Raw genomic sequence first — 23,346 nt, 5'->3', positions numbered from 1 at the left:
CATCAAAATCCAATACAAATTCACAAATGTATAGTAAACCAATTTGCTATTGATTATAAAAGTGTTTTAACTTTTGTTTTTAAGTAGTCACTTGATTCTTGTTTAAAAAAATGGTTACATTTATCTTCTAAAATAACCTTTTGTTTATACATCAACTTCTTACATGTTTCTACACTGGTTATTTTATTTCTATATAGTTTAATTAATCAAAAAAGAAACTTAAGCATTTATAAAAGTGGAATGACAGTTTTATCCTTCTAGAATTTAAAGCCCATCTCATTTTGTCTCCACGTCTGGGCTCAAACTCTTTTGCGGACTGTATCCTTGAAACTTCAATCTCTAAAAGACCTCGATCGCAAACAGTTGGATCAATCACTTCCTTCATATCAAATTGGAATTCGAAATCTCTCCGTCTGTTGATCCTAAACCAAAATCAACTGAAAATGGAACCGATCGTACCAATCGCAATACTTAGTTCTCTGATTCTCGGAGCTCTGATCGCTTTTGTAGCCTTTAGTAGCTACTTTCGCAAGAGGAAATCGGAGGTTGCTTCCATCGCAAAGCCGGCCGAAGCGGCGGCACCGAATCTGAAGAATTCAAAGCCTCAGCAAACTAAGAAATCTCAGTCCAAGCCTCATCATTCACATGCTGATAAGGTAAAAAAAATTATAAGCGACATTCAGTTGATAATCATATGAAGCGATGGGCCGATGGTTATGTGTTTATTAATTGATATGATTTTTGGTGAATCATGTGATTTTGAAGTTGGTGGATGAAATGAGTCACTAATTCTAACCTAATTTTGAGAAATATGATTAAAAGCTTGATGTTCACGCTGAATCGTTGATAAGTTATGAGTATAAAACCCTTCCAGCTTCAATTTCTAGGGCTTTATACACGGCTATCTGTACCAACATTTTTTGTTCACGTTATAAGTATATGATATTGCGATGGAGATATACATGTGAAATCTGGTATACTAGCGATTGTCATGTCAAAACAATGTTGATGTTAAATTCTAAATGAAATCGTCAGGGGAGGGCGATACCTATAAATACGGGAATACAAATGAAAGTTATTTTTAAGATTTTGAATCATTAGTAAGGATCATTCATATCCTCTACATAGATACCAAGATCTGTCCTTAATTAGATGCACTAGAATATTCATGATGCTAGTTAATATGATTACTGAAGTTAGAAGTATTGAATATATCTCAAATTCAAAAGTGGACATATAAGTTTTAGTATCCATGCTGATAAGATTTTGTTATGTGTACACATTTTCTGATGGAACTTCTGGTATGTTGTTTCTACTGCATGCTGCTTTTAAATTTAGAAGCATATACAGTTGTCAGATGATTCTATTCAGTAAAGAAATACTTATGAAATCAAGCCTGGTTTCTGAAATATATGATTAAAATTTAAAATTAATGATGTAGTTGATTCTATGTATCTTTAAACTGTGATAGGTGATCTAGTTGATTCTTAACAATCTGTTTATCAGATCATATTCTCATTTATCACTAATGGCTGTGAATGTAGGATTTGAACAAGCGCCATCACCCATTAGACTTAAATACTTTAAAAGGTCATGGAGATTCTGTTAATGGCTTATGCTTCTCATCAGATGGTCATAGTTTAGCAACCGGTAATTCTCATCACAATCTTTTAACTTTACAAATAATAACCCAATTATGAGTTTAATGAATTCAGCTTATGTGTCCTTGCAGCTTGTGATGATGGTGTAGTCAGAGTATTTAAGTTGGATGACGCTTCAAGTAAAAGCTTTAAGTAAGAACTAAGTTTTTATAATTTTATACCAACTATTATATCAATGTTTCCCACATTATAATGAGTTCTATTATTTTGGTACTATCATAAATGTAGGTTTATGAGAATTAACCTGCCAGCTGGAGGCCATCCAACTGCAGTTGCATTTGTTGATGATGCTTATTCAGTTGTTGTGGCTTCACAAAATCTTACTGGTGCTAATTTATACATGTATGGAGAAGACAAGCCAAAATCTGGCGATAATATTCAACAGTCAAAGCCTGAAATCAAATGGGAACACCATAATGTTCATGATAAAAAGTATATCATCACTTTATTTGGCACTAAAGCTACTCATGGTGCTGCTGATGGAAGTACAATTATTGCATCAAGTTCAGAGGGTATGTTCTTATACCATGCTAAGTGTTTTATACGTAAAGACTTGTTCTTTTATGGACTGGATGGAATGAATCCGAGTAAATGACCATTTTACCCTTTGTTATTTGCCTTTACAGGAACTGATATTAAACTTTGGCATGGCAAATCTGGAAAGCTGTTGGGAAATGTTGACACTAATCAGCTGAAGAACAATATGGCTACCATATCGCCAGACGGGCGGTTTATTGCTGCAGCCGCTTTCACAGCTGATGTGAAGGTGAGAAACTCAAAATAACTATTTTTACTTTAAGAGTAACATTTATTTATTTATTGAAAATGTTTTTGGTGACAGGTGTGGGAGATAGTATATTCAAAGGATAGTTCAGTGAAAGAGGTGACAAAAGTTATGCAACTGAAAGGCCATAAGAGTGCTGTTACATGGCTGTGCTTTACACCCAACTCAGAACAAATCATTACTGCATCAAAAGATGGTTCCATAAGAGTGTGGAACATTAATGGTATTTCATGAAATTTTGTTTTGCTTTTTTTTTTTCTGACAAGTGACAAGTGACAAGTGACATGACATACATAAATTGTGAATTGTGAAGTTCGGTATCATCTTGATGAGGACCCAAAGACATTAAAAAGTTTCGAGATTCCACTTCATGACTCAAAAGGCAGTGTGCTGAGCTATGACAGGCTGAGTGTATCCCCTGATGGAAAGATTTTGGCTGCTACTCATGGTTCATTGCTACAATGGCTGTCTGTTGAAACTGGACAAGTATTAGAAACAGCTGACAAAGCACATGATGGTAAAATATTATTTTTCACTATTATAGCATTGTACTTTGAAAAAACTAATGTAGAATGCTATAATTGGATAGAATTTACTCAATTTAGTACAATGACTTCATGGAAGTGGGTTGGTATTTCTTGCATTTAGCCCTATTATTATTTATTAATAAATAGTATTAGTCTAGACAATATTTGGGGATATTTCTTGCATTGTTTCCAGTAGGTTATTTGTGGTTTCAGTTAAATGTTATGTTGGCTTACTAATATTAATATTATGTATGCAATTGCAGGTGATATCACAGACATCGCATGGGCACCTAAACCTATTTCTGTGGGTAAGTATCATCCATCTTCCACCCTTCTCTCTCTCTCTCTCTCATAATTTTTGTTTTTTACACCATGCTATTCCCAATTTACTTAATATTTATACAACAAAGTTTCACAACCTTCCCAATTATGTAATTTCTACATGAAATTTGTCATCATGTTTCTTTATTGGATAAATATATGTTTTAATGATTTATGCAACAATATCTTACTTTTTTACAATTTATGCAACTATGACTTGTAAAAGAAAAATATAGCATCTTTTAGTCATAAATGAAACGGCTCATTACTTTTCTTGCATAAACTGAAAAGGAAAAGGTGTGTTTTCTTAAATATATTTGAAACAGACACAAGTTAATGGAAGAAAGAAAGAAAGAAAAAGTAGCAATCTGAGATAATAACAAAGTATATATTTTTGAACACGACAGGGGATAAACGGTTGAGTATTCTAGCAACAGCAAGTGTTGACAAGAAAGTGAAGTTGTGGGCAGCTCCAGCACTTTGATAAGTCGATAGTATGCCACCAAACCAAAGCAAAGCTGTTTGCCAAAGTAGGAATGCTATGAAAGGTTCTAATTTTAATACTTTTTGGACTTTTGGGAGTGCTTATAAAGATGAAAGATGGCGTGAGGATCCTATCTTATGGAATAGGTTTTAACCAAACCACGAGACTGTTTTCAGATGATGAGTTGGCATGTAATCCATGTAAGAGAGGAGATGCTGGTCTTTGTCTTTTCGAGTACTATCAATCTTAACAGATTTCGTTTAAAATGACTACAAAGAGTTTGGCATGTAATGATCACACAAGTCATTACAAGTGCTGCATGTTTCTTCCTTCTTATACTTTCTGTGTAGCTAATTTTATATCCTTTTAAATCGTCTTTAGGAGGCTTCATACAAATTTTAATCTACTTGCCAAAATCCAATTGTTTAAATAAAAATAACCCAAATTCAAGGTTTATTTAGGTCTATATATATATATATATATATATATATATATATATATATATATATATATATATATATATATATATATATATATATGTTCAAAATTCAAATGAAAACCTCTAAATGTTAATAACTCTAAGAACCTCTAAAAAACATCACTTCATCTTTCTAACATAAACATCATCAGACCATTCTTTCACCTGACTTCAAACATATCTTCATCTTTGCCTCTTCCTTCATCAGATAACATCCACCATTTCCGCCGCCCTTACCACTGCCGTCTCCTATGTCGACAACACCATCGCCACCACCATCTCTTCCGCCGACTTCTGCTACCGCCATAAATCACCACCTCCTTCTCCGATCCTCGGTGAATATCCATATATGCATCAAATCTTACTAGATCCACATTACAAATTACCAGATCTACATTAGATTTTACTAGATCTACATCAGATCTCCGGTGAAACATCCATACCTAACTATATGGCCTTCTATTCGAGATTCCGACATCACCTTCGAACCTCCGACATGTACCACCTCCAGATGTGTCATCACCATCATATCTTCACTACTCCTCCATATTTGCTTCATCTCCATAATTTTGTGTCATTTCGTTGTTCATGCTCATGATTCCAAATCTGATTTCCTTCAAATCTAGTTTAAAACCTTTAGATCTGATTTCCTTCATGTTCTCTACGTCTAAAACCTTTGAAGCCTTATGAAGACATTGTCTGACATTGGTGCCCCGAAGGACATTGTCAAATGTGTTGAGCTCTCAATCTGTCTCTCCCACACGAGGTACCTTCAGGGAAAGATTTAATGCCCCAAGGACATTGTTAGCATCCACTACAAGGGGAGGATCTGAAAATATGGTGCTCGACATGGAAGGTGGTGGCTTGTATGGATGTTTATCCTTCAATGCCTTCGTAGTATCAACCCAAAAAACCGCATCAACCCCCGAAGAACATAAAACTTTCACTACCACTGTAAAATGTCCATCGGAAACCTTATGAAGACATTGTCTGACAATGGTGCTGCCCAACGTTCTTTCCTCCTTAATGTACTCTTCTTTTTTGCCTTGTTGATCTAGTCTTGCATTGTCAACTAATTTTTAACTAGCTTGGCGATACCGTCTTCAGTCCCCCAAGTAGCTAATGCGCTTAGGATATTACGATGTTGCAAAGACTTCCTATTGTCAGCCTACTTTCTTGCCTATTCTTGGGCTTGAACACCTGAAGAGTACACCTAGGAAGAATATTATGATGGCACACTTATTGGAGATTCAGAGAATATTATGATGGCACACTTATTGGAGATTCAGAGAAGGTTGCCAAAGCATTGGACATCATTAAGGTGATTTGCCCAAAATTGGGCCTTCAGGTGAATATCAAAAAAATCGAGCTCTTTTGGCCCTCGTGTGATGGCAGGAAGCTACATGAGGGGATATTCTTGGCTAGCATCGGTAGGCCGCCTTTGTAACATCCCCCTCTGGCACATATCACAATAGTGTCCGCTTTGGGCTCTCGATACGAAAACTTCCCAAGGGGGTCATCCATCCATGGATTGCTCTTTGCCCGAGCAAGCTTAACTGTAGAGTTCTTATGGGATCTGCTACCCTCACGGCTTTAAAATGCATTGTGATAAAGAAGGTATCCACACCCCCTTTAAGTAATGTTTAGTTCTCCTAACCAGCAGATGTGGGATCAGGTGCAACTAACCTGCCTGCCTTCACCCCCATTATAGGTTTCGACGTCCCCGCCGAACACATCGACTCGTGCCTTGACTCTGATACCATTTGTAACATCCTCCATCTGACACATATCACAATATTGTCCGCTTTGGCTCTCGACACGAAAACCTCCCAGGGGGTCACCCATCCCTACATTACTCTCACCCGAGCACGCTTAACTGTAGAGTTGTTATTGGATCTGTTACCCTCACGACTTCAGAACACGTTGTGATAGAGAAGGTATCCACACACCTTTTAAGGAATGCTTAGTTCTTCTTACCAACCGATGTGGGATCAGGTGCAGCTAACATGCCCACCTGTAAATTGTAACATCCTGTTTCTCGTCATTTCTTATGTCAGGGCCATGGATCGGAATTCGATTGTGTAAAGGCTTTGGCCTTAAGGAGGTAATTTTTAGACCTTTTATAAGGAGGCAATGCTAGTTATGAGATCTAAACCTTTGAATTGTGTTTTGGGCCAAAGGGTAGAACAGAAAAAGTCATAGGTCGGGTTCTTGCATGAAATATGGATTTTTATCCAAAAAAAATTTAGTCCAAGATATTTAGATAATATTTTAGAGCTCTTCAACACCTTTCCTTGGATATAAAGAACGTTGAAAATGGAGTTGGAACGAAGAAATTATGACCGTTTGAAGTTAGGACGATTTTTGGGTTAGCCGCGTACGTTGGGCGTACGGGGAGTACGTTGTGCATACTAGCGCATCCCTAGTACGTTGGGCACAAATTTAGTACGATGGGCGTACGTGATCAGTGCCCAAACCCTATTTTCGTGCTTTGCTCCCTATTTAAGCTCCTTAACATCCTCAAACCCACTCCATTCTCAGCCTCCACCTCTCCAACCCGTTATCTTAAAACCCTAACCCTAGTTTGATCATTGTGAGAAAAAAACGTGTTTTTACTACAAATAGAATTACATTTAGTGGCACATTTTTTTGTGCCTATAGTAAGTTTTTAGTGGCACATATATATATATTTGCCACTATATCACCTCAATTTTAGCTTTTGCCGCTTCAAATTTCCCAAAAGAAAAAGGTTTCCGCCACCCCCGCATTCATTTTCATTTTCACTCTTGATCTCTAAATTTTTTGACCTAGTTCTGTCTCTCCCAAAATAGCCACCATCGTCCGCCACCCTAAAACCAAAATCGACCTAAGTTGCAGCTCATCTTTTACGATGCTCTTTCTATGTGCATAAACTCTTCTCAATCCTCTCTCACACACACCTTACCTTATCAATTACTATCTTTACGTCTCTTCCTGCTATGCTCTCCACTGTAAGCAAATTTTCAAACTAGGGTTTGCAAATTATCGTGTTTAGGCTTTGGATTGGATTTCAAAGATTGTTGTAAGGTCAACTTCTTTTCTCTTCTTTCTTGTCATCGGTTTTCTGATGAACGTTCATTCTATTTTTCTCTTCGGCATGTCCAAATTCTGTCTTTGGCTTCTCAGTTTTGAAGATTAATCATTAGTGGAATTCAGTTTCAGATTCAGTGAAAAGTTCTCTTTCGCTCTCTGTTCTCTTTCACTCTCTCTTCTCCGATGAACATTATTTGCTCTATTTCTTATTCGTTTTTAAATATTATCCGATTATCACTTTTTTAACTGCCTTTTGAAGATTCAGAACTATAGGAATGGGTTCAGGATATAAGTTCTAATGAGTCTTCATGTTAATAGACTTCCATTTGTAGGTTTTTGCAGCTCTGTTAGTTTATCCACAACATATATTGATGGCCACAACCGTAGTTGTTGCTACTTTGAGGTAGATCGACTATTTGGAATTGAGGTATTGTTTTAATATGAGGTTTTTTCATTAACATTTGAGCTACTTCTGCCAGTGTAAATTGTTGTTGGTCAGAACTTTTTTGAGTTTAATTTTTAATCCAAATTGGTGTAATTTGTTGTTGTTTCGACGTTTTTGGATTTTTTTCATTATTAATTAAATATATTCCTTGTTTAGAGACACACATCAAGTGCTCAATGAAATGCCTGAAACAAACATCACTACAAGTTCAATTTGTTTGTGACTTTATAATGTTTTACTCATTTATAACACATGTATGCTCATGATATTTGCTATTCTATTATGAATATGAAGTTTCTAACAAATGTACACCTGAAGCACACACAATGCTTGTGTTTTTATTACCTTATTCATAACTAGAAGATTCTTTAGCTAAATTTCTTTCTCAAATGCAGCTATGTGGGTAACATTCACACATAAGTGACTGAACCACTTCTTAAAGAGGTTATTCCAAAGCACTAGTGCATTAGTGGTGCAATAGTAAGAAAATAATCGAAGATTACAAATATGAAAGTCAAGGAAGATGGGAGGAGGAAATAAATGAGGATGTGTTAAATGAGAAGGAAAACAAGCCAAATAGACTTAACGTTCCAATAAGAACCTAAAAGTCAAAACCTCTAGCAAAATTGGATTCTGTCCATCCTCGCAGCCAAACAAAACACACAATGATGGTTTAGAAATTGAGGTTTTTCCCTGTTTAGCTTTTAAAAAATGATTTTGGACCAAACAAAATTGGATTCTTTGACTAAATTATAAAAAATTTAGTGTCTTTTTTTTCTATTGCATAACAGTCATCAAGTCAACTTCCCTAGCATCCATTGACAATTACGACTTCCCTTCTTTGAGCATCGTGATTTTCCTTGACGGCTGGACCTGGTAACTAGTAACCAATAAGAGGTAAAAATCTTCCTCCTTTTTTTATTAGTTCTCTATAATCAATAAATTAATCTTTCCTTTCTAAATAATGATGATTGAGTATTTGATCTACGAAGTGTTGGTTTAATGTTATGTATATAAAAAAGTTTTTTTAATTTCTAAACACACCTATACATAGTTTATGATATTTGAAGTGTTAGTTTAGTGTTAGTTTAAAGCATCACATATTGTTTAGGAGCATGGAATTCATTAACCTTTTTTGTTTAAGTTTTGTGATTTTTAACGTCTACATAGCTTAGTTTTTTATGTTTTGTTTTGTTTTTTTTTGTTTTTGTTAATACTTTTCTAGACACATCTACACCGCTCTACATAGCTTATCATATGTGAAGTGTTAGTTTTATATACATTCTTCTAATGCTTTTTTGTGACTATGTAATTCGATTACTTTGCCTTTCATTTTAACATTTGAATTTTGATATGTTGTTTGTGCAATGTGAAAACAGGTTTAACCAACGATGAGACTAGAGATGTGGTAGAAGATCTTGATAAAGAAGTGAATGTCTTGGATGACGATTTTATGATAGTATTATGTTATTAGTACTAGCATAACATTTAGATTTATTATAATTTTTAAGATATTTGTGTTTTAAATATTAAGATTTTATTTTTAGACAAGTTTGATTTGATGTAATGATACTGTGTTTCAATTTATTATCTTCATTATCTTATTATTATTTTATATTCCATTTAAAATTAATTCGGATCTAATTTATTAATATAAATTTTTATGTTAAAAAATGTCACTAAAAGTATGAGAATAATATTTATTTTAGAAGTTAAATAGTGTCATAAAAATGTGCCACTAAAACCTACAAGTGCTTTAGTGGTGTAATAAAAAAGTGTCAATAAAACCCAGTAGGGTTGCAACGACACAACCAAAAAGTGCCACTAAAGGCCTTTAGTGGCATTTTTTTTGTGTCGTTGTTTACCCAAAGGGTCTTTAGTGACACTTTTTTGGTTTTTAGTGACATTTTTTCTGTGCCACTAAATGTCATTTTATTTGTAGTGTTGGAGAGGTGGAGGCTGAGAATGGATTATGATTTCATTGAGGATGAAGATTTAAGTTTAGTTGGAATGAGGTCCAATCAAAACAAAATGACACAATATACTACAAAATAAGAATACACTACTTTAGAAGTTGAAATCTAATAGGATTGGATAAATGAGTTCATTGAAAAACTATGTTGATCTATGTCATTCAAGAATCACATAGAAATCTTTGTGACTTCGAGAGTATACTTAATTGAGCTAAGAGACTCTATGTCATGAAAGAACACCAATCATATACTTCAAGATATTTAATTATACTTAGAGTAAAGTCAAAAATAGAGATCATGGTATTCGCAAAATTCACACAAAGAAATTTTGTCAAACCCATTGATAAAGTCTTTCTTTCAGATAAGTATGAATGGTCACACTTCAGCTGTAAGACCTTATTATTTTAGAAATGGGATTTTGATTTGGATTTAGTATTTAGATATTAGAACATTGTTACAACAACTATTATATAATGTTTTTGATATACTGGGATATGATCATAACACCAATACTTGTTGTGTTCTATATTAACATGTTTAATCCATGAATAATCTTATTATTCTAAAAGTTCATAGTCGATTACAATTGTGGGATAAATTATGAAATAAGACTAACATGAATTGGATTAGTTGACTTTCTCCGGACGAAGGTAGGCAATGGGTTATAAAATATACTATTTTTGTATCATTAACACCTAAGATACATAGTGTAACGACCCGTCCCCGGTATGATGATTCCATAGTATTTAATTAGAAGTTTTCAAGAGGGACTCAGCAAGTTCATAGCCTGACTCGCCGAGTAGGGACGGGATTTCGAGCACGTGTTAGTCGGCTTTTAGGGATTTCGAGCTTAGTCAGATCCACAACCCTTGGAAGGGTGTTATCAGGTTCCGGAAGAGGGGCAAGTTGGGTCCTAGGTTTATTGGTCCTTTTAGGGTTTTGGCCCGGGTGGGTCGGGTTGCTTATCGGTTGGATCTTCCTGAGGAGCTTAGTCAAAACCACAACACTTTCCATGTATCTCAGTTGAGGAAGTGTTTGGTGGATGAGTCAGCAGTCGTTCCCCTAGAGGATATTTAGGTTGATAGCAGCCTGAATTATATTGAGAGACCGGTTGCGATTCTAGACCGGAAGACAAAGACCTTGAGGAACAAGGAAATTCAGTTAGTGAAAGTGCAGTGGCAGCACCGGAAGGGGTCTGAGTGGACGTGGGAGGCTGAGGAGGAGATGAGAGAGCACTATCCGGAGATATTTGCAAATTCAGCCGTAGCAGACTTCGAGGACGAAGTCTGAGCCAAGTGGGGGAGAATTGTAACGACCCGTCCCCGGTATGATGATTCCATAGTATTTAATTAGAAGTTTTCAAGAGGGACTCGGCGAGTTCATAGCCTGACTTGCCGAGTAGGGACGGGATTTCGAGCACGTGTTAGTCGGCGACTCGGCGAGTCCATATTCGGGACTCGGCGAGTCTGCTTGCCTGGAAGAAACCCTAAATCCCCGGGTTGCTCACTATTTAATCCACCTTATAGCCCCCAATCTCGCCTCCTTCACCCTCAGAAAGCTGTGAGAAAACCCTAATCCATCCTTGAGTGATCTAAGTGTTCTTGTGTTAAATTTTGAAGGCTTGAAGAAGGAGAAGAAGAAAGGAGCAAGGAGAAGAGGTGTAGAGCAAAGATCCAAGGGCAAATCAGAGTTCTTTGAGGTATTCTTCGGATTCCCTCCTGTTTTATGCTTTTAACCTCCATTAGAACTCTTCTAGATCTAGTTTGATGCTTCTCTCAAGCCTTATGATTGTATGGATGCCCTATTATGACGAGATACCCTTAGATCTGTTCATTTAGGAGTTGTAGAGCCCAGATCTTTTGCCTTTTTGAAGTTACCTTACATGAAAACCCTAGATCTAGCCTTTATTATGCTTTTTGAGCCATTTTAGCTTCATGGATGCATATGGGCACGTAAAGATAGAATCTTTACGTGCTAATCGAGTTAAGGGGGTCCAGATCTATTAGTTTTATACACTGGATTTAAGCAGAATCGAGTTTTGAGTTGCTGCATGCAAGCGACTCGGCGAGTCGAGTCGCGAGTCCCCGTTTTTCCCCTTTTGAGTGATGACGAGTGGAAGCCTGTGAGTAGTAGAGTGGACTCAGTAAGTCGGAGAGCAGACTCAGTAATGGAGGGACTCGGCGAGTCCAAGGCAATCTTCTTAAGCTCAAGAACAACTCGTCGAGTTGTTCATATGACTCGGCGAGTCGGATGAAGATTGTCTGAGTTCTTGGATAGAGAGAGTACTCGTCGAGTCGATGCTATACTCGACGAGTAGCCACGAGTGGGGTTGTGAAATGAGATTAGAGACTCGGCGAGTTGGTGGCCCAACTCGGCGAGTCAGGTCAACTGTGGGTTGACTTTGACCGGGAGAGTTGACTTTGACCAAGGGTAAAAGAGTCATTTTACCCCAGTGCAGTGTTTAGTATTTGATTGAGTGTGTTTATGGCCTTGTAGCCGGGGAGATACCGGAGCAGCAGCAGTTAGCTTCCAGAGCCATTCACACAGCAGCCAGTTCACGAGGTGAGTGTTCCTCCCAGTAGTAACGGGTTTAAGGCCACAATGCCGGCCCGTTTAGCTAGCAGTTAGCTTCGGACCTCGGTCTGATGTAGTAGTTAGTATGTTTGATGCCTTCGTGGTTCAGACAGGGTTATGTGTCTATGCTAGATGATATGTTTATGTTATGCTCAGTCAGCTTCGGACTTCGATCTGATGTAGGGGACAAGGTCCCAGTCAGCTTCGGACTTCGGTCCGATGTCAGCTTCGGACTCCGGTCCGATGTAGGGGATGTAGGTCCCAGTCGGCTTCGGACTTCGGTCCGATGTCTCAGTCAGCTTCGGACTTCGGTCCGATGTTTCAGCAAGCTTCGGACTTCGGTCCGATGTAGGGGGCAAGGCCCTGGTTAGCCGGACTTCGGTCCAATGCAGTGGGCAAGGCCCAGTATGTGCTTTATATGTTATTGTGTGGTATGTGGTAGTTTGGGGGAGCTCACTAGGCTTCGTGCTTACAGTTTCAGTTTTGGTTTCATGTACTTCCGCAAGCAAAGGGAAGGGCTCGGGATGATGGCATCGCACACACCATAGCCACAGTTTTTATCCTGGGAGTTGATCAGTTATTATATATATGATTTGATACAGTCATGACACCGTTTTCTCATTTGTATGTTAGTATGGTTTTGAGATTTGCAATGCATGGTTCTATTATGATATACTCTGTTTTATGATTTTGGTTATATTAAAAATGAAATTTTCGGGTCGTATTTTTGGGTCGTTTCACATAGTGGGACTTAATTGTAGGGAGTACTGTGCTTAGATATGGTCAAACGCTGGTCCTTAACCAGGTAGTTATAAAATCCATTTTTAGGTATGGTATGAACTATGCAAGAGGCTTATGTAGTCAAGATGAGATTTGTTCCTCTTATGTGTTTAGAGTTAGATATCTAAGGTGCCTTACCAAAAGTTGAACACCAAATGAGATTGATCGCGATCCACATCTCATGTTTAACATGATGTTTGTGATAAAGGGATAACTGGTAAACTTACCTTATACACCAATTGTAGCTTTGAGCTTTTTGGGAGTTATGTGTTGATAGAATGGCACAAAGTCGTATGTTGATGGGGGCAGTGAAATGTTGCTAGACATTCACCACTATCTATGTAAGTCTAATATGAATCTTGCGCAAGTGGGAGATTGAAAGATCTAGTATGCTCAAGAATCATATTAAAGTGATATTGCTTATTAACATATGATACTAATGGGTAACACTAACAACTTGATATAATTGATTATTTATTAGAAATTAGTTTAAATAAATATTCAATAAACTCTTATATTTAAATTGAAAATTATTTATTTCTAGGAAATAATAATTTTCATTAGCAAGTAACATTATATATAATTCATATGGTATGAATTAATAAGTCATGCACAACATTTTGGACTTAACAATTTTTTTGTCTTTTACCAAAAAGTTAAAGTTTATATTTTATAAACTTGGTTTATAAAATATAAAGTTTTGCCTTCTTCCTTTTATTATTTTATAAAATAAGAGTAAAAAATGAAGAGTATGGTTTTTTTATTATTAATTTAAATAAGAGTATGGCTCTTTTAATAGTTAAATAAGAGAATGGCTCTTTAAATATTTAAATAAGAGAATGGTTCTTTGATGATTTAAATAAGAGTATGGATTTTTTATTATTTAAATAAGAAACATGAGTATTGTGCATGCTATATATATATATATATATATATATATATATATATATATATATATATATATATATATATATATATATATATATATATATATATATATATATATATATATATATATATATGAGAGTGGCGCTTTCATTCTCAAGCCTTAAGAGATGCATCAAAACCGTGAGCCTCTTGGCTCTCTCATCCTCTCTTCTTTTTCTTTGAACACTTGAGGAAATTACTACATTTATGCTCTCTTGAAGTTCATATTGGTTATGAACTTCAAGCTTAAAAGTGTTAAGCGTTTTATACAAAAGAACTAGCATTTTACATCAAGTTGAGTCATTGTTGGTGTCTCAAAGGTTCCACATTCTTCATCAACTTCCAAGCCTCCCCTTGAGGATTCAAAGCCTACAAAGGTTGTTAAACACTTCTTCCTCTTTGGTGCTTGTTTTTATTTCCAAACGTTACAAGAAGATCTTTGGTGGGTTATAAACTTGTTTTATGTTAGTCAAATTATCAAGTCTTCCATTGCTAAATCTTATGTTTTTGAAACTAGTTTTTGAATAAAAAACCCAACAGCTAGTTTCATTAGCAGTTTAGCCATAAAGAGAGCCGAAAACGCTATAAATTTGATGCGCCTTTTTCCACAATTGTCCGACCCCTAGAGTGAGCTTCTTCTGCTTCAGTCTTGTATGGGTATTGTTAAGCTTTTCTTTGGGATGAGGACGTGTCAACCCGTTCATATGGAGGAGGCAACATTATTCTTTAACAATGGTTTGCGCGGGGCGATTAAGGGCATTATGGTTTGTGGTGACCTTTTCTTTGGCGACATACAGTGGTGAATTGCTTCCTTACCCATTAGGTTTGGTGGTTTCGGTTTATACTCGGCAGTAGAGGCTACCTCATATGCTTTTGTTGCTTCAAGGGGCAAATCTTGGGTATTGCAAGACCACATCTTACGGGATAACGACATATATGGTATGGTTTTTGATTATGATTGTGTCTTGGATTTTCTTCGTAACAATCTTCTGGATATTGACCTTAGTAGTTTTACTACTAAAGACACCCCCCTAAATCTCTTAATACATTGGCGAGTGCCACTTTTCGGAAAATTGTCCAAGATATTGATGTGCATCTCGACATGATGGTTCGACAAAAAGCGGTTTTCTAGTGCTTACGTGCACCACATGCTCAATATTTTCTTCTAGCTATCCCTATAGATGAGATTGGCCAACATATGTCTCATTTGGAGTATCATACTATCCTCAAATATCGACTCATGATTCCAATATACCCAGCTGACGAGATATGTCTGGTGTGTCGCAAGACATGTTTGGACTCTTTCGAAGAGCATGCAGTTCAATAGGGGTGAGCATTTGGACCGGCCCGGACCGAACCGGACCGGACCGGCTCTTGGACCCGACCGATTATGGAGAATTTTGTGGACCATGGACCGGACCGGATGAGTCGTGTCCGTGTCCGTGTCCGTGTCCGGGTCCAGGTCCGGGTTTTCCGGTTTTTGGACCCGTTTGGACCGGTACAACTTTAATTGCATAGAGTATAATAAGTAATCTACATTGATGTATAATATTATAACTTGCAAAATTAATATGTTTCCGTTTCATGCCTAACTAATCTACATTGATGTATAATATTATAACTTGCAATTTGCAAAAATTAATTTTCCAAATAAAAGCAACTAACATATAAATCAAGTTCACCAACAAAAGTTAAACAATTTTAAGACAAACATACAAAAGTATTACCGTAACAACAAAAATCATAGTTTAAACTTTAAAATCAATCAAACTAACAAATTTCATAAACTCATAATCTAATCTTCCATTGGCCTCTTCCCCATATCATTGTCATCCATATGTAACATATTTAAAGCTTGTGCAATCTCTACATAAACACAAATGAAAATGTTGTTAGTATTTAATAAAAAGTAATAATTGTATAAAAAAAGAATAAAGATTGTAATTTTTTTACCCAAAGTTATATCATCATCGTTCAAGATGTCACCAACGTTGTCAACTATCGGATTTGTAAACTTTATCACCCAATCTTGGGTGCATAAAAAAGCTTCAACTATCAATGTCGATAAACTAGTTTGATACTCACTTACAACTCTACCACAAGTGCTAAACGCGGACTAGGAATTATAGTATAAAATAATACTAAAAAGCTGAAATATTTCAGCTTTGATAGCTCTACTTTGAAGGATTGTAACTCAATGAATATAATACCAAAATAAACAAAATTATAGTCTAAATTCATCTACAAATTGTAAATTAAATGTTGGAAAAAACCGTAGGTCAATCCGACTTAAAATGAATGAGTTATGGGTGTTTAAAAAACGTCACAGATTATAAAATCTTGCTAAAAAGCTGAATTTTTTCAACTTTGATAGCTCTACTTTAAAGGATTGTAGCTCAGTGAATATAATACCAAAATAAACAAAATTATAGTCTGAACTCATCTACAAACTGTAAACTAAATGTTGGAAAAAATCGGAGGTCAATCCGACTTAAAACGAATGAGTTATGGGTGTTTAAAAAACGTCACAGCTTACAAAATGTTGCTGAAAAGCTGAATTTTTTCAGCTTTGATAGCTCTACTTTGAAGGATTGTAACACGGTGAATATAATACCAAAATAAACAAAATTATAGTCTAAATTCATCTACAAACTGTAAACTAAATGTTGGAAAAAACCACAGGTCAATCCGACTTAAAACGAATGAGTTATGTGCGTTTAAAAAACGTCACAAAAATCTTAATCATGTCCAACCGGTTCTAAACCCGGTAAAAACCGGACCGGACCGGGAAAAAAACCGGACCGGACCGGAGAGAAATCTTAGAACCGAGAACCGGCCCGGGGGTCCAAAAAAACTGTCCGGTCCGGTCCGGTCTGGTCCGGTCCACCGGTCCAAATGCTCACCCCTACAGTTCAATGTAAAGAACTCACGGGGTTCAAATATTGCCATGATATGGTTAGAGATGTTTTGTTTGACATATTTAAGCATGTCAGGGTTTTCGCCAAAAAAGAGGCATCTATGAATTTCTTGGTTGACCCGATAGAAGGAAGGTTAACCCTTAGACCGACTAACATTTTGATTTTTGAATAGGTTGGAGGGAAACACACATGTGTGGACCTTATAGGGGTATCCCTTCTGGTAGGCTTGAGGGTTGGGGGTTTAACGACGGGACAAGCTCCTTTAAAAGCTGCTACAGGCAAAGTCACCAAACATGACATGCATGGAAAATCAACATGTGTTCATATCATTTGCATTTGATACGTTTGGTTTCCTCGCGTTTGATGTGGTGGAGCTTCTTAATAGAGTATAACGAATCATACATATCAATATTATATTGCCTAAATCTATAATATAGTCTTCAAAAGAATTAGTTTTACCTTACAAAAAGGCTTAGGGGTGCAACTTGTTGTCCGTTTGTCATCTTACTCGTTGTACAATGATAATTAAATTAATGAAAATTCAATATCCAAAAAAAATATATAGATTGCTAAGTTTTTAATATATATATATATATATATATATATATATATATATATATATATATATATATATATATATATATATATATATATCACCAAAACAAAGGAGTTTGCCAAAGTAAAATGTTATTTATTATCAACCTACATGAAAGTTCTTCTCTTCTCACAAGGTTGAAATTTTATATTTTTAGGACTTTGTGGAGTGCTTGCTTAAAAAAATGAAATATGTTGCGAGGATACTATGATTTTATGGTGATGTTAGAATAGAAAACCACTTGGTTCACTAACCAGGTTCAACAAAGTTGGTTTAAGAGTAAATCGAGTTTAACCAAAAATCAATCGGTTCAATATATATAAAAACTGATGGTGAGAGAACCAATACAAAACTAGAATATAGGCTCATAGAACTGATTCATAAATGTTCAATACATATCGACTGAAGGCAAACAGGCAACAAGTTGCGCCGCTAGCTCTTTCTGAATGACAAAACCAATTTTTTTGAAAACAATATTTGTGGATCTAGGAGATATGACATTATTTCTTATTATTATTATTATTATTATTATTATTATTATTATTATTTTATAAAACCAACTTAAACTTGGAGTAAATCCGGAACCATGACTCAACAAGTTTCATGGTATTTAAGTGTGAAAGAGAAAACATCTATTTATGATGGAAAACCTCCAACCACTATTTTATTGGAGTCGATGTGGGATTTTTTATGTAACCAAGTATGATATGCATTCTATAATTCTATTGTTTATAATTCTAATTTTTTTCCTTTATCTTTTTTATCAAACATTATAAGATATGTCATTAATATTTTTTATGGCATTTTTATGTTATGTCCAAATATTTTTTTTGTATATAATTTATAATAAAACTTAAAAATTGACATACAGCCACAAGAATGTTTTGAGATGATGAGTTGGCACATAGCCATCATAAGAGAGGCGATGCTTTGTCTTAGAGATTTCATTTAAAACGACTTGAAAGAGTTTGGAATGTAATCATCACACTAGTCATTACAAGTGGTGCATGTTTCTTCTTATACTTTCTGTCTAGGTAATGTTATATCCTTTTAAATCATCTTTTGGATACTTGATGAAATTTATAATCCACTTGACAAAATCGAATAAAATCGAACCATTTAGGTAATAATAAAACTGAGAGCATATATATCAGTATATACTTTATTTTTTTATGCATTGTCTTATATAATAACTTTGTATTACATCCAAAAAAAACTTTAGAGTACAATGGTTTGGTTTTTTGCTTCTGTATGACTATGCATTCAAATACTTTAGTAAAGTTGAATTGAATAAGAAAAATAAATTGAAAATTAAAAAAAATCACGTGTTGGCATGGGGGTGTGTGCATGTGCCACGTGTGAGAAGACCCTTTGACTATTAACAAACTTGGAAACAAACAAACAAACAACATTACAAGTTACAACATATTTCCTATGATCTCATAAGAATAAGATTAAGATTCCTAGTTAAGTCTTAAATTTCCTAAAATTCGCAACTAATTAATTCAGTTGATAAGATAAATGAAGATGATTAACACATTAATTTAATCTTCACTCAACGACACATTCATGTCTGTAGCAGCTCTTCTCCAGTCATGCACACTTGCTCCTGTTGTGTGGTTCTCAAATTGGAAATTACGTGTAGGGGTAGGGGTAGAATTGGTATTTCCTCCCGCCTCATGTGCATGTTCAATTTCATTCGACTTTTTCTCTTGTTCCATGTTGATAGCATGAGGTTGGGTAGGGGCAACAATCGTCTTTTGTTTTTTTGGTTTTGGGTCAATTGGACTGCCTATGTTTGGTAGAAAACTTGCCACCACCACCTGATTTTTTTTTAAATAATTAAAAAAAAAATTAAAATAAAGGGTTGAATGCAAGAAACAGCAACGTGCTTTCATTGTACTTTGAAGACTCTATCAAAGAATTTTTTTCAAGCTATAATTGGGTAGATTTCTTTAGAAACGTTTTCCAGCACATAAATGTGTATCATTTCTTTAATTCTATGCGTCATACTCTATAAATGCTTGTGTTATACATACTTATTTAAATGTAAAAAAATTAATTTAATTAAACATTTAAAAAAAAAAAAAGCTATAATACATAATTATATGATATATTTGCATATACCTGAACAGGACCAGCGGCTGTGAGAAGTCCTCCAAGTTGACCCCCAACCACACGGCCGTCAGGGCTACATAAAGCTATGCTCATTTTACTTTCTTGCCCTTCAATCTCTCCACTTGTGAAAGATCCGGATAATGAAAGTATTTCAAATCTTCCCTAATTGCAACAAATAGCAACACACTTTCATTTATTTGTTTATTATAATTTATAGCATCATACTTTCATTCTTCTCATTACAACATTCTACTTTCCCTTTTTCCTTATTAACACATTGTACTTTCATCCTTTCTCTTATTAAGGCATCATACTTTACTAAAATCTACAAAATTATAGCATTGTACATTCAAATTTTTTCTTGTTAAGGTGAAAATTTTACCAATATTGCTATAATTGTATCAGGTTTTATAAAGTATAAAGTTGTAATAAGAATATGAAAGTAGCATGTGCTATAATATAATAAACAAATAAATGAAAGTAGATTGTTATTTCTTAGTATAAATTAAGTTTCACACCTCATATGTTACGGTGCCTCCAGATGAAGATGAATCGGCATGGCGCAAAGTCACATGTGAAATGACACCAACCGCCGATAAAATGCATATTGACCGGGGCCCGTCTTTTGTGAACGAAATTATTTTAGAGGTAACATCCTGAAAAAACCCCAATCATAATTATTCATCATTTATAATTTATAATAATATATATTTTAAACATAATTATCAAAATGTACTTAAATTAATCATTAGAATGTTTCATAGCATCATTAGCTACTCATTCTAGCTTCATAAAATACCAAAAAAAAAACATTTGTTTCTTTCACTACAAAGATATATTTTTTTATCAATAGCATATATATCCACAAATTCACAACATAAATACAAGGAAATTTGGAATAATTCCTATTATAATCATGTATAATATGATTATTTTTTTATTCATTAAACATACCTCGCCCGGATTAACAGTGACCATGTGAGGGGTAAAACTCCCACCAGATGAAATCCTGTCGCCTAAAATTGCAAAAGAAAATTGACCATAGGTTATAAATGTATTAAATTGAAATTTTGGTGATTAATTAACATTAAGTTGGTTTTAATCACATATTTTAATCTTAAAGTAGATAAAAGAAAAATAATAATAATACCTAAATCCATACTCCCGTAACTATTCTTTAACTTGCCCTCGGAAGAATTCATTTTCACTTTCTTCTTCTTCTCAACCACAAAGCTGCCTCCGCCACTTCCTTCCCCTTCACCAAATTTTACATCAGAATACCCACCACCGGAATCAGGCGGAGCAGAGGCGGAGATGGGAAGTGGTGACAATGTGCCGCCGCCACCAGCCACCACCCCATCTGGACCGTATTTCCTTGGCCTACCCCTCTTTTTCTTCACCAATGAACTCGGGATTCCACCACTCACCGGTGAAAAACCAGGTGGTGTAATCAGCAGATTGGAATTATCGTTTCTTGGCGCCAATTGATAGCTTGATGGAGCCTCGGGTGATATTGTTTCTACTGCTGGAATCATATTTTCCCTTGAATCCATGTGACACGTGAAGGCTACATTAAAAATATTATAAAAAAATTATAAAAAAATAATAATAACCCAAGTAGTTTGAATGAATCATCTACAGTTCTTCACAAATTGAGGAAAGTAAATTCCAATAGAAGTGAAAAAAATCGTTAAACCAAGTACATGTGTCTTTTTTTTTTTAGATAATAGGATTCAAGATTTTAGCAGTGAAAACTTGATAAATCCAGATTAATTTCAAAATCATAATCAAAAAAAGAAAAAGAAATTTAACTAAAATTAGCAAACGGATCATTCTACATTACCTTTTCAATCTAAATACATAGTGTTAAGATAGCAATGAAATCATAATTAAAATTACCTCAGGAAATTCTAGTATTTGGCAGAAGCTCTTCAAATATATCCAAGGAAAGCTATAAAATAATTAAAAACCGGTAAAAATGAAATCAAGCATCAAATTTTAAAAACTAAACCCTAATTAGAAGAGAATATTACTGTAATCCGGTGAAATTTATGGGATTTTGAGGAGCAGTTTTGAACTTCTTATAACAAAAAAATACACACACACACTGAAACCCAGAAACTGCGTGAAATTTTTCACAGACGCATCGATTCTGTGTGTGTAAATGTAATAAAAAAAATAGATAAATTGGTATTGATTATTGGGTTGAAAAGGTAATAATTCAAAATTCTCATAAATGAATTTGTTTTTTTACAAAATCCAATAAAGTAAATTTTAATTAAATAAAAAATATCGTGTCAGGAGTGTAAATAAATTACCATTCACTTTATTACATTATTATACCATTTCCATCTCATAATAATATTTTATCTGTTTTAACCAATAACGATCAATGTGGAATAAATTCATTAAATGTTGAAAATAAAGTAATAAAAACAAATAAAAAACTTACGAAATGAAGTAAAATTGACTTAAAATAATACTTACTTTCTTTTTTATTCTACTACTTAATGTTATCATAACTTATTACAAATTTAACTGATTATCTCCGTCTATATAAAAATGTCTATAAAGTCTTTCATTTAATTTACTATATTCTAAATACACATATTTTTTTAATATATATATTTTTATAAAAAATATAAGTAGACATAAATATTCAACTAATTAACATATTAAAATGCATCGTTCGGAAAAATATTGCAATAATGAGATTATATGTAATTATATCTTTGAGAGCGAGTTTTGTTTCCATTTAAGCACAAATAACATCCTTTTAATAAAATATTGAATGTTCCACACAAACAAAACTAAAAATACAAAACTATCGGGTCGCTTTTATAATATAAAATATGAAAAGTATATTTAGTATATAGCTAAAAAAAGTGCATAGAAAAAATATTATATAATCATTATAAATTTAATATTTCATATAATAATTATATAATAATTATTAGAGAGTATTTTATAAAATCAATTAATTAGAAAAGCAATAAAAAATATTTTAAATTTAAATATATTTAATAATTGATAAGAGGTTTGATATACAAAAGATAAAAGGGAAATTGACTTTATTGATAGTTAACTTTTCGGTTTTTTCACAACTGAGTAACTATTATTTTTTTATCTATCTAGGTAACAAACTTTTTGAAAGTATTTACATATGATCATTATGACCGGTTGTAGCAGGTTACATTCGGTTATAATGATCATATGTAAATACTTCTAACAGTTTGTTACCTAGATGTGTAAAAAAAATTACCCAGATGTGAAAAAACAAAAAAGTTAATTACCTTGGTAAGACAATTTCTTTTCTTTTTGAGTAAATTACACGATTCGTCTCTTGTCCAAGTGCCAAAAAAACACGTTTGGTCCCTATTTTCACACCTGGGTAACTATTTTTTTTATATACTAGGCAACGAACTTTTTGAAAATATTTACATATGACCATTATGACCGGTTGTAGCAGGTTACATTCGGTTATAATGATCATATGTGAACACTTCCAATAATTCGTTACCTAGATGTGTAAAAAAAATAATTACCCAAATGTGAAAAAACAGAAAAGTTAATTACCATGGTAAGTCAATTTCTTTTCTTTTTGAGTAAATTACACGATTCGTCTCTTGTCCAAGTGCCAAAAAAGCACGTTTGGTCCTTATTTTCAAAAATTAACTTGGACCGTCCCT

The 23,346-nt window shown here is 34.4% G+C and overlaps 2 protein-coding genes and 1 long non-coding RNA gene across 4 annotated transcripts; 2 read left to right on the top strand and 1 right to left on the bottom strand.

Annotated features, from left to right (window-relative positions):
- Nucleotides 1–295: 295 nt before the first annotated feature.
- LOC145062627 (Transducin/WD40 repeat-like superfamily protein) lies at nt 296–4,113 on the top strand. Its single transcript, XM_079010206.1, has 9 exons — nt 296–656; nt 1,545–1,650; nt 1,733–1,793; nt 1,890–2,173; nt 2,288–2,427; nt 2,503–2,668; nt 2,759–2,962; nt 3,236–3,280; nt 3,701–4,113. The coding sequence occupies exons 1-9, from the start codon at nt 444–446 to the stop codon at nt 3,775–3,777; spliced, it is 1,296 nt and encodes a 431-aa protein (XP_078866332.1). The 5' UTR covers nt 296–443; the 3' UTR covers nt 3,778–4,113.
- A 2,852-nt stretch (nt 4,114–6,965) lies between these two features.
- LOC145064965 (uncharacterized) lies at nt 6,966–9,332 on the top strand. Its single transcript, XR_013688168.1, has 4 exons — nt 6,966–7,754; nt 8,168–8,457; nt 8,564–8,669; nt 9,152–9,332. It is a non-coding gene; the product is annotated as an uncharacterized LOC145064965 (long non-coding RNA).
- Nucleotides 9,333–18,825: 9,493 nt separating this feature from the next.
- LOC145062119 (AT-hook motif nuclear-localized protein 1-like) lies at nt 18,826–21,812 on the bottom strand. Of its 2 annotated transcripts, XM_079009753.1 has the most exons (7): nt 21,691–21,812; nt 21,557–21,608; nt 20,808–21,224; nt 20,612–20,673; nt 20,176–20,313; nt 19,667–19,819; nt 18,826–19,362 (listed from the first exon to the last, which is right to left on the bottom strand). In XM_079009753.1, the coding sequence occupies exons 3-7, from the start codon at nt 21,208–21,210 to the stop codon at nt 19,084–19,086; spliced, it is 1,035 nt and encodes a 344-aa protein (XP_078865879.1). In that variant the 5' UTR covers nt 21,211–21,224; nt 21,557–21,608; nt 21,691–21,812; the 3' UTR covers nt 18,826–19,083. The 2 variants fall into 2 exon arrangements, with proteins under 2 accessions (XP_078865879.1, XP_078865880.1); XM_079009754.1 differs by having other exon boundaries at nt 21,557–21,694.
- Nucleotides 21,813–23,346: the final 1,534 nt, after the last annotated feature.

Source organism: Lactuca serriola, chromosome 7 (genome assembly GCF_051521515.1).
Source record: "Lactuca serriola cultivar US96UC23 chromosome 7, Lser_US96UC23_V15, whole genome shotgun sequence".
Taxonomy (NCBI): Eukaryota; Viridiplantae; Streptophyta; class Magnoliopsida; order Asterales; family Asteraceae; genus Lactuca; species Lactuca serriola.
Note: the sequence above shows the minus strand (reverse complement) of the source record. Positions and strands in the feature narration are given on the sequence as shown.

Excerpts from the sequence above, each read along its gene's own strand:
- LOC145062627 (XM_079010206.1), top strand. The coding sequence starts at position 444 with ATGGAACCGATCGTACCAATCGCAATACTTAGTTCTCTGATTCTCGGA. Across the intron at positions 1,651-1,732 it reads TGGTCATAGTTTAGCAACCG|CTTGTGATGATGGTGTAGTC; the intron begins GTAATTCTCATC and ends GTGTCCTTGCAG. Across the intron at positions 2,963-3,235 it reads AGCTGACAAAGCACATGATG|GTGATATCACAGACATCGCA; the intron begins GTAAAATATTAT and ends ATGCAATTGCAG.
- LOC145062119 (XM_079009753.1), bottom strand. The coding sequence starts at position 21,210 with ATGGATTCAAGGGAAAATATGATTCCAGCAGTAGAAACAATATCACCC. Across the intron at positions 19,820-20,175 it reads GAGGCACCGTAACATATGAG|GGAAGATTTGAAATACTTTC; the intron begins GTGTGAAACTTA and ends TGTTGCAATTAG. Across the intron at positions 19,363-19,666 it reads CAGCCGCTGGTCCTGTTCAG|GTGGTGGTGGCAAGTTTTCT; the intron begins GTATATGCAAAT and ends AAAAAAAATCAG.